At 46.6% G+C, this 15,627-nt stretch overlaps 1 protein-coding gene across 1 annotated transcript in view; it reads right to left on the reverse strand.

Moving 5' to 3' along the window:
* Nucleotides 1-13,691, reverse strand: part of SYT9 (synaptotagmin 9) — a gene marked incomplete at both ends in the record, with an annotated part of 138,965 nt that extends 125,274 nt beyond the window's left edge. Inside the window, one exon of the mRNA XM_080913031.1 lies at nucleotides 13,547-13,691. Coding sequence (XP_080769157.1) covers nucleotides 13,547-13,691 — 145 coding nt within the window. The remainder of the gene's footprint in view (nucleotides 1-13,546) is intronic.
* Nucleotides 13,692-15,627: the final 1,936 nt, after the last annotated feature.

The following is a 15,627-nucleotide window of genomic DNA, read 5'->3' on the forward strand; positions in this document are numbered from 1 at the left end:
TCACGTGACCACTTTCCCAGTGGCAACCAGCAAACACTCAGACATCAGGAGCCTCTATTTTCTATGAACGCCCTGGCTATGGTACCTCTTAGATCTTCTCTGAGGTATCTGTCTACTGCCTTAGAGAGGCCCTTCAACACTTCTGCCCAATAAAAACTAACTTGCTGATGCTTTCTCTATCCCACCGCCCTCAGCTTTACCTCTCCCACTGTATGGCTGACCACACCACTGCTCCACACGGCCCATCCTGGTCATAGCCTTTTACCATTCTTGAGGCTGGCTCCCCAGTTCCTGTCTCAGCTCACTTGCTGGCTTCCTGCCATGCTCCCTAAAACCACTTTCACCACAATTCCTGGTTAACTCTTTACCTGTGTACTCAGAACCCTTCCAAAACCTTAGAGCAGTGATTCTCAACCTTCCTGATGCTGTGACCCATTAACACAGTTCCTCGTGTTGTGGTGACATCCCACTATACAGTTGTTCCTGTTGTTACCGTATGACTGTACATTTGCTAGTCTTATGAACCGTAAGTAAGTGTCTGATGGCAAGATGCCTGATATAAGACCCTGTGAGGGGTTGTTGGATGCCCCCAGAAGGACTGGGACTCACAGGTTGAGAATCACTGCTTTAGACTCAGTTCTTTGAGCTTTTCTGTTTCACGAACTTGCCTTCCATCCTATCTTGACACCTTATACAGTGAAAATGCCTTGGATCCTGGTCTCACCAACACAGCAGCACTTTCATCATCCTGATAATTTAAACCTCTTCCTCTCCCCTTCTTTAATGCATTTCTACTAATCATCCCCTGACAGAGCCTATGGCTGTTTAATCTTCCTTATCCTTAATTCTCATCTTGAATGAATGAATGAATGAATTCCCCTCTTGAATGTATGTATGTATGTAAGAAGTAGTAGCTCCCATAGATTCACTATACACAATAACTCTGAATTGACCCTCCTGCCTCCACCTCCCCGATACTGAAATTACAGGCTCTGTGCCCTATGCCTGGTCTTACCTGGTGCTGGGAATCATGCAAGGTTTCATGCGTGCAAGGCAAGGCCTGTGCAGACTGAGCCACATTCCCAGCCCATCCTCAGTGCTCTTGCACGTGCGCTTTGGTGTGTGCACTCTTCTCTCTTTGTTCTAATGAGATCTCACTCACTCTAATCACTACATGCTATGCCCTTTGCTGCTCTTTCATTTTTATGAGCAGCAAGATGGCTTAGCATAACGGAGCTTGCTGCCAAGCCTGATGACAACCCCAGGATCCATATGGTGGAGAGAGAGGACCAACTCCCAAAAGCTGACCTTACATGAATATTGTGGCACACGTGTAAATGTCCACACATATACCCACACAAAATAAAAATGCAAGAAACATAAACACAAATATCTTCCTTCTCCACACACACAGCTGGATGCGGTAGAAGAGTTCCCCACACCCACATGGATACACTGCACCAAGTTCCATGAGCACCGACTAGAGATGGGCCTCAGTCTTAGCCAAGCGGTCTCCATACCCATCCACTCACCCAGTCTCCAAGGTAACCAGTATCACACCCCTGCTTTCAAACCTCCAGAACTTCTGAACCCCAGTCCCTCTCAGAAGCTTTGCTTTCTCATTCACCGAGAAGGGAAGAATATTCACAAGACACATGATTATGGAAACCCTTCCCCACATCTACCCACTGTGCCCACGGAGTCTGCCTTGACTCCGTGAGGAATGGTGAACTGCTGAGAAGCGTATCTCCTCCCTAGCATGCCACTCCTCTCCAGCGTGCAAATGATTCTTTTTCCTTTAAAAGTCATCTTTTGAACCTTTCCTTCTTTCCTGTTATAAAATTTATTTTTTTCTTTAATTTTTCTTCTCTCTTTCTCTTTTCAAGATACTATTTAAACATTTTTAAGCTTTATGTCTTCCTTCCAAACCACTTAGTTCAAAGTTACCAATGAGCCGCCTCATCATTTAGTATGATGGTCAGCCCTGGTCTCTGCCTTGATTGCCTCTGAGCTGAATTTCCTGCAGAAGATTATCTCCATCCCCAAGAAATCTTTCTTCACATTTAGCCGTGCACTCCTATTTCTTGCTCCCACTCTAAACTTGCTGGTCCTTCTCGGTTTCCTAGACAGTAGTCCCTCGTTTCTAAGTTGTGTGAGGTCTACCTCCATTTGCCCTGGATCAAGGCTGTGGTCTGTGTGTCCATCCACACCCAGCCCCCAGATCCACATGGCGAAACCTAGTCACTAAGCAGCAACTTCAAGATGCGAGGACTTTTAGGAGACAATTGGAACATAAAGATAGAGGGCTGGGGTGTAGTTCAGTGGAAGAGTGCTTCCCTAGTATGCATGAGGCCATGGGTTAATTCCCAGTACTGTTGAATATGTAAATAAAGGCAGAGCATACACAGGGGTGGGATTAGAGCCACTTGTAACAAATCTCGTGAAAAACTGGGCATGGTAACATGCGCCTATCATTTCAGAACTAGGAAGCTGGGACAGGAGGATTGAGAATCAAAGTCATCTTTGGCTATATAGCAAAGTTGAGGCCAGCCTAGGCCACATAAGACTTTGTTACCAACCAATCAATCAATCAGCCAATCAATCAACCAAGGCCTGAGACAACATATGGCCCGTCTACCATGTGAGTACACAGAAAGGAACTATCTGTGAGGACCACAGGGGATGCTGACTCTATGTGGCCTTGACGTTGATTCCCTGGCCTCTAGAACTACAAAAATAAAAATAAGAAACATTTGGTGTTTAGCTGTCTTCCTCCCCCCATCTAGAGTAATTCTGTTATTAGATGAGGGGACTAATGTAGTACACCCATCTAATGACTTGGCTTCAGAGCTTACCCACGTGTCATGGGTACCAAAGTGTGTTTTCTGTTGCTGAGACCACGTCCCTAAACTCCTGGAAAGGCATCAAACTGGCAGTGTAATGACGCCAATCCAGCAGCCCTCCACCCTTCGTCTGGCATTAAGAACTGTTAATCACTAGCCTAGATTATTCCTATCCCCTAAGCGCTATTAGCTCTCTACGCCTAAAACAGATAAACCTCTCTCAAGTCTCGCACCGGCAGCTATTTCTCCATTGACCTGTTCTCTTTGCAGAAAGGGTCTCAGGTATCGAATGCCCGCCTTGAATTCTCTACGTAGCTGAGAATGACCTTGAACTTCAGACCCTACTGCCTCAACCACCCAAATGCTAGGATCGTGGGCACACACTACTTTTTCTGGTTTATGGAGTGCCAGGAATCCTCAGAGCGTCGTGAGTCTATCAGCTGAGCAGCATGCTCAGCCCTAAGTTCATATTCTTTGCAATGGTCCAATCTGCTTCCCTCAACTTTCTACCTTCTACTGTCTTCTGCTGCCCTACTTCACTCTAACCCCACTAACCCCTGGCTGACACCTGGACATGCCAGGCATGCTCCTGCATCTGGGCCTTTGTGCCGGTCATCATCCAGCCTGGATGCTCTTCCCCTTGCTGTGTATGTCTTATTCCCACATATCCTTCTGACCCTGCCTCATAAGCAACTTACACTATTTCCACTTTTTATTTTTCCTTATAGTACATAGGATCACCTAACACGGCTTGTAATTAATTTGTATGCCATACGTCCCTGCCCATCATGCATGCTTCTTGAGGGAAGGATGTATGTTTTGTATTTGTACTGTACATGCAACTGCACAGATTTATGTACAATACTCTGAACATCAAGCCATTGTATGTGGTCCATAAGGAATTACAGATATCATACCATTATAATGAAGAGAAAAACTCTTATCTCTTGACTACATAAAAAGGCCATGATAGGAAAATGGCCTCTACCATCATACTTGCATGAACCTGTGTTGGGAAAACAATGAATGCCAACCACTGCGCTTCTCAAACCATTTCCCCATCACTGACACGGTAATGCACATACAGCAGAGCCTGCACACAGTAGATGCTCAATAAATGCGACGTAAGAATGAACGACGGTCTCCATAGCCTGTGCTTTTGCCCCGATTCCAGAATCTAAGTAAATGGTGAATCTGAGCCAGGCATGGCCGTGCATACCCGCGGTCCCTGTATTCAGGTGGACAGGCAGGAAGGTTGAGGTGACTTTAACGTCAGCATGGAATACACAGTTCCAGGCCTGCTGTGGCTACGGTGCAAGATCCTAGCCAAAAAAAACAAAAAACCCACCTCATGTCAGTCTCTAAATGGAAGCCCTTCAGTGGTTCTGACCCCATGATGCAAACTGAAATGTGTTCTGAAGGCAGGAATTTCCTATAAGTATCTAAAGCACAGTGTGTGTGTGGTATGGGGGAGGGGTGCAGATATGAACAGGAGATAGCCTGAGACCTATAGGCATTCGATTCAAGTACTTTTTTAAAAAGTGCCTATTACTTGGTAGTTCCCATATAGAGGAGAAACGAGTCATTTCCACGGCATGGCTTTGTGGACCCCGGGCAGGTCTCCCATGCTTACATCCTGCTCTCTACTGACACAGAGGAAACAGACTGTGCGTGTCCACGGACCAGGCGACTGTTGTGCATCCAAACATTCGGCCATTTCATTGTTGAAGTACCGGGAAAGGTAGCAAGATTTCACCGTTGGCATCGTCAGAAATTATATCTGGAACCCAGATGTTTGAGCCAGATGTCTAAGCTTGCTAAAGGCAGTTTTTACAACTATATGAGGTAATTAATTATACTTGAGTTTCAGAGTGATACGACTGGGAATCTAAAACGGGAGTCGTTTAACAAAAGATTTCCTGTCTGTCAGGACCTTTCTTACCTTGGACAAGAAGCAACCTGCCGACTGGAACATGTCTCCCAAGAGGACACACAAGACTTGAAAAGCTGCACTGCAGAATTCCCCCTGCTGAAAACTTCCTGCCTTACTCTGCTGGGATGGATGCATGGGGATCACAGTAGGTCAGAGTACTTTCAGGTTTCCTGTCAGTACCAAAGCCCACCTAGCCCCAACCTCCGTGGACTCAGACAGCAGCCCCCCAAGGACTTCTGTGATGGACCAGTGCTTCCTACAGTCCCTCAGTCTTCCCAGCATGCACTTGCTTGCTTACTATTACAGAGGATCCATTCTCTCCTGTTTTATGGGCTTTGAAATTTCCTAGAATGCTCACCCCACCCACAAACAGACTTTCCTAGGAAGGCTCTAAAGACCTACTCAAGCCAGCTAATTGCTTCTCTTTTCCTGCACTGTATCGAGTGCATGGCTCTCTTCTCGCCTTTGTTTTATTAATTGCAGTTATTATTTTATCTCAGTTCCATAGGGGCAGTAAGCTTGTCTAATGTGTCTCTCAATTACTCATGCCTAACCTGGTACATGGTACTTAGGAGGCACTCAACGAGTGTTTCTGCACTTAATTTTCATTAGGAAAGACTGATCATATCAGTGTGGCTAAGGCCGTATGACACGAGTGAAACTGGGTGAAGTCACAGATATTTTCCAGTTCTTCATATTCATATAAATAAAAGCATTCCTTAGCATCGGAAGAGCGTTACAATGGCAGCAAGAGGACAGGGACATAAGGTCATTCTCAGTCATACAGTATGTTCAAGACCAGCTTGGCCTGCGTCACGGTCTGCCCCCCCTAAAACCAGAGTAGAGCAAGAGGCTGGGAAGGCAGCTCAGTAGATGAAGTACATACCACGGAAGCTGGAGAATGAGACTTGGAATCCCCAGAGCCTGTGTAAAGCCATATGTGGGAGTGTGTGTCTGTAAAATGGAACGCAGTGAACAAGAAGAGAGCCGATCTCAAACGAGGCGGGAGGCAAGAAGAGACACCAGTTCTCCTGACTTGCACACTTGTGCCTGCACTCATGCATACACATAAACACATACACATTGCACATGCACACCAAGATAAACAGGATGCACAGTACAATGGATTTAGTCAGACAATCTGACTTAATCAAGTCACTACACAGTGCTCTCCCGATAAGCTAATTTGATTGAACTTTTAGGTTTTAATAAATGCAAATTTATAAGGAAAGCATCAAGATTACAAAACGACTAAAACCCAGCAACACACAAACACACCCTGGCAAGAATAAACAGAAAATCCATCTGGGAAGAACTGCTTAACTAGGCCTAACATAGCCAAAACACTCAATTCTACCAGTGACAAACTACAAATTAAAATCACCAGGTAGCTACTCCAATCCTGTTCAATCAGCAGCCTCCTGTTCCTGTTGTTTCTCCCACTGAGAGTGAATTTACTGTTGATATGTAACAAGACTAAATGACATAGGTCCACTAGAAATCAATTTAAGCTCATTATTATTTCAAAAGAAAGAAAAGCAGGTTAAGTATAGATGGAAATTATTATACTAGAAAAAAAAACACAAAAGCACCACTGGGCATGGTGATATATATCCATAATCAGAGCACTATCAGAAGGGAAGTAGGAGGATTGTCATGTGTTAAAGGCTAGCCTGGGAAACAGAGTGAGTCTAAGGCTAGCCTAAGCTACATAGTGAGACCTTGTCTCAAAGAATAACAACAACAACAAGTAACAGAAATGAAGAAAGCAAAACAAGAGACAGAAAAATTAAAAGATAAAATATTAAAAAAAATACAAAGTAAAAAAGTTATATTGATTCTTTGGAAGATATATAACAATCACAACAACAATAATTATTATAATTGGACGATAATCATAGAAATAATAGCTAACATTACTCAGTATTATTATAAGTATTTGATATGAATTATGATATACTGAGTTTCCTTGCCAACCTAATTAAATGAAAATATAGGATGCCCAGTTCAAATTGAATTTCAGGAAACAACAGCTAACTACTCTGTCTAAGTATGTCCTGTGCGAGACTGCATGCTGTTTATCTCAATTTTAAATTGAACTGATGTCCAGGACTTTTCCTGGATCCTGTAATCATAACCCAGATACCAGCAATCCGTTTTACCGATGAGAAAACAAGGAGACAAGAGCAAAGTCAAAGGTCTAGAGCTTTAGAGTGTGACCATGGACCTCCACTGAAAGGAAAACGGGAAGGACCTGTAAATGCCACATACCTTTATACATCAAACATACTTGAGTATTTATTCTGAGCAAGGAACTGTCTTAATAGGCTACTCCCATTTTATCACACAATAATAGTGAAATCTGTGCTCACGGTCACTAAACCAACCAGTAAATGCAGGCTTAGAGTCTGGCTCACTCTCCCTCCGCCCCATGCACACACGCACGTGCGCACACAGATTTGTATAGATATACCGCTCAGTTTCTTAGTTTGCCAATAATGTGTCCTGATTCCATCTCCACACAAAACAACCACGTGATAAGATCTATGCACTGGCATGCAAGAAGGTTTCAAATACACCTTCAAAGCCTGCTTCTCTGAGTTTGCTTTGGTCTAAAGTTATATCCCTAGTTTCAACCATGACATAAATGAAAAAAATGGAAATATGATTATGCTAAGGAATTCAAGGTCAGTCTCAGCTACACATTGAGTTTAAGTCCTCGCCTTCATGAGACCATTATTCCTCTTAAAAAAAAAATAAAAAAAAAACAAGAAAAAGAAAAGTTATGATACAGGAAGATCAATTCCCATTGGGAAAACATCTGCATGATTCGAGTCGTGCCTTCATTCAGAATACAGAAACTCACTCCATACTTAGCCTCTCACAATGTGATTGCTCTCCTGACTTAGTCCCCTTTTATGCACCTTGCACTTCTTCTGAACAGCTTCATCTGATGAAGAAATGTGTGTATATTTTTTTCCTAGCCAATCACATGGCAAGCTCACCTGCGCGCACACACAGGGGTGCCAGCAAGCTTTCTTTCCAATTGTACCACTCAGGCACTACCCCACGGGTGTTCCTCCACCCTCAGCTTCATTTTTCCTTGAGCCCCTGGCCCACATCAAAGTCTGTGCCTTTGATTGTTTATTCTGAAAGAGGCAGCTGGCTCCGAGCCTGCCTGTGGGGCCTGCACCAGGTTCTGCTTTTGTTTTTCTCTCTTGATAGTTACCTCGTGACTAAACCACTCACTGGTCCATGTAGAAGGATCCCACAGAGATAAAAACACACTTGTTTAAATAAAATATTTATGAAGAAACCCTAAAATGTCACTAAGTAAATGCAAATTAGACCTTCACATACTGTACATCCAATATGCCACTCCTTGGAAGACTATTTCCCATTGCAATTAACATTAATTTAAAAAAATTAATCTCACTGTGCATAATCACACCAATAATTATTCCTAAAAATCCAGTATTTTAAGAATGACTCTTTTTACTATCTTGGAAAGTCTGACTTAAGTGTTGTATTTAATCACAATGGTTATGAAGATTTCCCCTTAAAAATGACATTTAATCATTATTCTCCACACATACCTTCTAATAAGAGATTTCACTATCATTCTGTATGAGGTTTTATCAGTGAACTCCTACATCCTGATTAATAAAATACTATTCCGGAAAGGTTTTTCTTCAATGTATTCTTTTATTTGTTTGATCCTGAGACAGGGTCCCATGCAGCCCAGGCATTCACTACATAGCTAAAGCTGGTCTTGAACTCCTGATCTGGTGTCTCTACCCACTAAGACCTGGGATTATAAATACATGATGCATGCCACCACATTGAGCTTTTTATTTTCACATTTGGCTTTTAATGTTTGTTTTACCTAAAAAGTAGATGGACACATCAGGTCTTCTGACACTTATTAAAGTCCTCAAAATACAAACTTGGCAAAATATCAAAAGTAAGTTAGGAGTCGAGTGGCACCAGTGGACTCCTAACTTACTTAAAAAGCCAGGGGAGTTTGACTTTTGCCTTAGTCATCCATATGTATGCATGTGCAAAGGAACCGTGAGCAGAGCTGAGCTGAGTTTGGTGGGTTCTGCTTTTGTCTGGGGTTCTAGTAGTCTTCCTCTATCTGGCTGTAAATCAGAATCAAGCAAGAAATATAAGAAATATGCTGATCCCGGGTACCACCACCCAAGACTGGTTTAACTGGTCTAGGTCACGGCCCCGTCATTGTTAGGTTCCTGTTATTTTTCTTTCTGCTGGAGTTTGTAAGTGCTTCTATGCACTTTCTGTTCCTCTGATCCTGGGACAGGGTCTCGTAGAGCCCAGGCTGGCCTCAATACGCAGCCAAAGCTGAACCCCGTGGAAGTGGTGCCTTGGTGGAACATGGTAGAAGTTAGCTAGCTGTAAGGACGAGCTGCTGGCACTGTGACATTAACGCTCTGCTTCACACCTGAGCTGCAAACATAGTTTAGGCCTGTCTTTGGGACAGGCAATGAAAACAGGCAGAAAAACTCCCAGAACATAAGAGTGAACCATGGGTGGAAACTAAGGGTAGATAAAGAATTCATAACCAAAATATTAAGGCGACTCTCTAACTATACATGGCTTAACCTATGCTTGGAGGATTTAGCCCACTGCCCATGTTCAGAATAGAGAAACCAGGGAAAAGGATGGATATTTTGAAGTATTTAGGTCATTATCCTTGACAATGGCTTTTCAATGCTGAGTGGATCCAGCTCTTTGGGTCAAAGCCTCCGTATCCATGGATTAAAAACACTTGGGGGAAATTGTGTCTGTACTGTCCATTGTCAGCCCTTTTTCTTCCCTTTAGTCTGTAAAGAGCACAGTAACAACTGACGTGTCATTTACACGATTAGGTATGGAAACCAACAGATTTTTTCACAGTGCCTGGGAGGATGTACATAGGTCGCATTCAAACACGAAATCATTTTGTATGATAGGCTTGAACATCCTCAAATTGGCATTGTGCAATCCCTGCACCAATGTCCTGCAGATACCGAGGGACATCTGCAAATGTGCCATGGCCGATTGACGTGCTACTGTGACTTAAGCCCACCTCTTTGTGTAAGCTGAAAGTGCCGCTGTGGGCCAGCTTAAGTTTCTGCCAATCATTTTAGCCAAGCTTCCTGCACCTGAATGTGCCAGTGCCTCACCTGCAGATCCTGCAAATGTAAAGGTGCAGGTGCCGTAAGTGCGGAGCAGACCTGGGATCCTGCATGGTCTGCTGGTGCAGGACAAAGGCCGTGAGCCTAAGACTGTTAAGAGTGAACCATGATCAATCCGTGCAGCCCTGGTGAGCATTCCTCAGGGCCGAGATCAGAAGAATGACAGAACACATTTGAAACTAGGAAGTGCATCCCAACATCTACTCTTTTCTGGATGTAGAAACAATGCAATGGACTTCTGACCCTTCCCTCCTAACAGCCAAAGACACAGGCAGAATGGAGAGAAGGAAGGAGACGTTTAAGATCAGTGAAGGCTGGGGATGTAGCTCAGTGGTGAAACGAGAGACCGTGGGTTCGGTCCCTACTGTGGCAAGAACAGATAAGCAAACATTCAGAGCTCTCGGTTCTCTAGGGAAAACCCTCAAAAGAGCAAACACATGACACAACCAGTCAGCCCCTTGACAGTAAAGTCTCCAGTTACAAACTGACCTTGAACCAGTGGGTAATGTTTAGCACCACTCAGGTGCAGGATGGCTTGACTAACTAAAGATGCGTGGTTCCCTCAGTTACGTACAAGATGCTAGACACAGTGGAGAACCTTCTTGCTTTTCCTCCCTACTCCAAGCCTCTTCCTGAAACCTGCTGCTCAGTAAATGGAGTTGAGTTGCTCAGGTCAGAAGGCCGAGAACCATCCTCAGCTCTTTCCATCCTCCTGATACTTCCTGTCAACAAATATTAGCGGTGATACCTTCAAAGTGGTCCATAATCATTATATCTCTGCACCTCCATTAGGACCAACCTTCCTGGTTTCTAAAACAGACCACTAACAACACATCTACCTGACTTCACCCTTGCTTTTTCCACATGCAGTATCTTCTCAGCACAGCAGTCTGGCTGAGACTTCTCTAAACCGTCTAATGCTTGAATCTTATTCAGAGTAAAAAGCAAAATCCTAACAGTTTGCAAACCCCTACATGATCTGCCCTATCTAACCCTTGGCCAGATTTCTTACCACACTCCACCTCCAGCCACAACTGAAGTCAGTGTTTCTTAAACCACAGCAACAATGCCTCTGCCTCAGAACCGTTCCACGTGCTCTTCCTGTTGCCTCAATTACTCTGGCCTGTGAACCTGCCTTACCTCGTCTCCGGAAAAGGGAAAAAAGCATCTTAGGTGCAGTGTCAGTCTCCTGGAAATTGCTTGGTTTTTTTTCCCCCTTTTAACTAAAATCTGTAATGGAGTGTGAGAAAACAGCTACCATGGGGTAGCCATGTATATGCATCAGGCACAGAAGGCTGGAACGTAGAATTCACGGGTTCTTTCACGGAACAGGAAGTCACCCATTTACAGAGAGGACTCTCTGGGGACCCTTCAGGGCAGCTGTACAAGGCTGTTCTGGGTCAAACGATGCAACAGCAGGGGTGCTGTTCACCTGTGCAGTGCGGCCTCCAGCCACTCAGCTTTAGGCCTCGGAGATTAAGGGCACACTTGGTTTGCATGAACAGCTTCAGAGGAATGGACATGCACTCCTGTGATGTATGTAAGAGTTACTGTGAGCAAGGTGAGGAAGGGAGAGAAATGGGGAGATCTGGACTGAGCAGATGTGCCCTGAAGGAGAGGGTGGCGTGCTGAGTGCCATCTTTGCCTGTAAATCCCCCCCACTTCTTGATTTCAGGGCCCTTCTCCTGCCTTATGCTCAGGCTACTTCCTGACACAGTGGAAAGAGCCAGAGGGGCAGGAGCTACCTCAAAGCCATGTGCCCTAGTTTAGGCAGAACACAGCTTTCAGGAAGTCAGGGAACAGCAAGACAGTCTCTTGTCGAAAGACATTTCCCAGCCCAGGAACCAGAGTTCCTCTTGTTAGGAGTATTCTTGGGACTCTTCCTCCAGGTCCACACAGTGTGGGAACTGGGGGAGTCTGGGCATATAGGAAGCAGGTACATCATTAAAAGGGAGAGAGAGAACTAACCAGAGAGATGTGGCATGTTACAGCCCAGTTCAGAGACAGGCTGCATCCCCCTTCTCTTGTAAAACTGAAGATGACAACTTGTCTGAGATAACAAGGAAAATCCGCCACACAGAAGCAGGAACACAAAGAGAGGTTTCAGCACTAACATGAGCTTTGGGAAAAGGATGTTAATAATGGGCTGGGTCTTGATATGTAAGCACAGAACACCCCACACTTGGGGCATCTTTCTGGGATTCCTGTGGAGAGGTGGGCACTCCCGTTCATATCTGTGCTCTGTGAGGCACATGCTCATCCATTAGGGAACCACGCGGAGGCTGGACAGCCAAGCCTCCGGGGGAAACCACCAGAATCTGTATTTCTCCACTTAATTCTCCCCATTGGAGTAAAACATTAGAGATCATTTGAGAAACTTATCAATGCAACCACAGGTATGAAAAATAGATCTGTTGAGTACAGAAAAATGTGACAAACTTTTAATACTTGCCTTCAGCAGATACATTGTGCATATCCTATTAAAGGTACGCTATTTAGTCAAGTAATTTTTTTATCCTTTGTAAATGCATTTTTATGTAATGAACCGGCTTGAAGTGAGAAATGCTCATACTGGTCTGCAAAGCAATAGTTGACTGTCAATGTCTACACACAGGAACATTATTAAGGAAAAGGCCCTTCTCTCATCCCATTTTTAACAATCTAACCATGATTTGCCTTTTAACATTCAAAACACTTAGATTGCAAAGATATTCGAGAATATGAGTCCTCCAGCTGAAAAGATGCTCAGGAACTATCCGAAAGGAAGGAAGGCATCTTTCCAGTGCCCAGTGATGAGTAAGAAGACAGTATAGGACTTGCAAACTGCTCAAATAAAAGCACCTTCCTCTGCCCTTACTTGGTAGGATGCCAAAGTAAGTGAACTTTCCAAAGTTAGGAACCTCACAACTTTCACTAAGGCAACTGCAACAAGCCCTCCACTCTTCTGTGCCAGACTACCACAGCAAGACAGACAGGGAGCCAAGGCCTCAGCGCCTGAACACCTTGAGACATGCAAGAAAAAGGTTCAGGCCCAGCTGCTCTAGACGTGAGGCTCCGGGGCCGGGCTCCACTTAAGATTTTGTCTGGCCCTTTTCGCAGTAGAGCCAGGGAGGAACTGGGCACTCAGGTTGAGCAGCGCCGGGTGGAAGTCAGCTGCAGCACGGCTGGACCAAACTCCCAACTTCCCAGAGTTTCCTTGGCTCTCAGATCCCACTCCCAGCTCGGAGGCCTCCGCGGCCTCCCCAGGCTCCGGGGCTCTAGCAAGTGAAGTGGCGGGCGCAGCCCGGAGCTCAGGAGTCGCCCCCAGGAGCCAAGCGCAGGTGGCGGGCGTGGTTCCTCCAAGCCTGCCCCAGCCCACCCCGGCTCGGCCTCCGCGCAGCCTCCGCCCGAGTTCGCCCGGTTCCAGCATCAGGCCATGGTGCGCTGCTTGTGAAGACCTACTTGGGCTCAGTGATCACCCACTGCCCTCCTCCAGTCTGCGTCGCTCTCCCGCCTCAGGCCCTGGCTAGGTCCCCAAGTCCCCATCTCAGGGCCCTCGGATCGCGCGGGGCGGCGGCGGCGGCGGCGCTTACCTGGGTCGCGGAGCCGGGGTCTGGCACGGTCCCGCAGGTGGTAGATGAAATCTTGGCAGCTGTCGTGCTCCAGGGCCCCTCGGGCACAGAGCTCGGCCAGCAGCTGCAGCGCCTGGTGACAGAGCGCGTCCCTGGCCCCGGGCATCGCCCCCCCGCATCCTCGGACCGCGCCGGGCAGGCGGGCGCGGGAGAAAGCCCTCCGCCTGCCAGCTCAGAGCTGCCGCCGCCGCCGCTGCCGGACGGTCCGCGCTCCCCGCCCGAGCCGCAGCGCCAGCCGGGTCCGCCTCCCACCGGTTGCATGCAGCTCCCCGAGAGCCGCTCGCTCGGGCTTTCTCCGTCTCCCGCGCGGCCCCTCGTCCCTCCCCCGGTGCGGAGGGGAGGCGGCGCCGCACAGCACAGCGCGCCTCTCCGCGCTCCGCCCGCTACTCGCGGCCGCCGGGGGCGGGGCCGGGTCAGGGGTGCGCGCCGCGGGCGGGGGTTCGCCGCCGCCGCCGCCGAGCAGGCGCGCCAGCGAGGGACCCGGGACGGGGGCGCTCGCCCACTGCAGGAGAAGTGCCGGATTTCGCTCCGGACTTTGGGTTCTGAGCGGCCGCGCCCAGGATCAGGAAGTACGAACCGGCGCGCGTGCCAGACGCTCTTGGCACCCCATTTCTCCGCCCAGATGCAAACCTAGCATCTCTCTGGCCTCTGGAGCCCTGCGTGGGTCCAAAGCACGTTCTTGGTTGTGTGGAGGGTAGACTACACCTGCCGAGATCTCAGTACCTTCTTTAAACTTGGAAAACGCAGTCTGAGCAGAAACTGCGGGCCCAGGGGTGTCGCGCGTCCGAATGCAGGATGTGGAGCCAAGATTTTTCAACAAAGAATGGATGTCCAGCGTGATCTTGATTTGGAGAAGGTGGAGGCTCCGGTAAGAAATGAAGACAGATGCTTGAGCTCCTGGAAAGACGCCGGGGCTCACCTGGAGCTTTGCAGGTCCTGATTGGTTTTCTACGAAGCTGATTGGAAGTGCGAAGGTTGCCAGCATTTCCCTGGCACGGGAGACAGAGGAGCCAGAATTTGTGGATGTTTGGAAAGACCTCAGTCACCTCTCATCTACCCATCTCTTTATTTTTTAGGCACTAAGCCCAGAAATAACCACAAATTATTTAGCTTGTTTGTGTGCTCAAGGCACTGTGCCACAGCCTTTTGTATAGTTTCATTTAATTCTCTAGATAGCCTTGAACGAGTGTGTGTGTGTGTGTGTGTGTGTGTGTGTGTGTGTGTGTGTGTGTAAAATCCCCACGTTGCCATTAAAACAGCAGACTCAGAGGTGGTACTTGCCCAAGTTCATAAAGACTTCCCCCCACCCCTTCTCCCTCCCTGCCTTTCATCCATCCTCTCTTATTTCTTCCTTCTCCCTGCTTCTCTTACATATTTATATAATCCTAATGTCAAACTTCATTCTAGAACAATTAACTAGGACTCTTACCCATAAGGTTGTCTGTCTCATAGAAAATCATATTGCAAATAAAGAATATTTTTGCTCAGCAGACAACATTTGAAGTTGTGTGGTGAGCAGTGCTGGGCTTGGGGGAGTTTATATTGGAGTAATAGAGAATGGACAGCTGTAGTTATAACGGTAATTCCAGATAGCTATGAAAAAGCACGTAGACTCTTCTAGCTTTCCATTTTTAGTTTATCTTCCCACTTCCTAAACTTTTTCGTTTAAAACTAAGGCATAGGGCTGGGATGCAGATTAATTGGTAGAGTTGCTTGTCTACCATACCCAAGGCTCTGGATTTCATCCCTTGGACCAAATTAACCCGGTTAGTGGCATATGCCTTTAATCCCAGGTCTCAGAAGGTGGAGTCAGGAGGACCAGAAACTCAAGGTCGTGGTTGGCTACATTCGGAAGTAGTCTGGGCAACGCGTGCCCCAAACAAACAAACCAAAACAAGTAAAACAAAAACTGCTCCTTGTGAATGAGGAAACCAGCTGAGAGCCAGTAGGGGAGACTGAGCCGGCGCTCCTCTTCCACAGGAAGAGAGTTGGGGGAGGGGCGTGGTGACCAGGAGAGGAGGATGGTGTATGAAGAGAGGAAG

The sequence above is a fragment of the Micromys minutus genome (genome assembly GCF_963924665.1).
Source record: "Micromys minutus genome assembly, chromosome: 2".
Taxonomy (NCBI): Eukaryota; Metazoa; Chordata; class Mammalia; order Rodentia; family Muridae; genus Micromys; species Micromys minutus.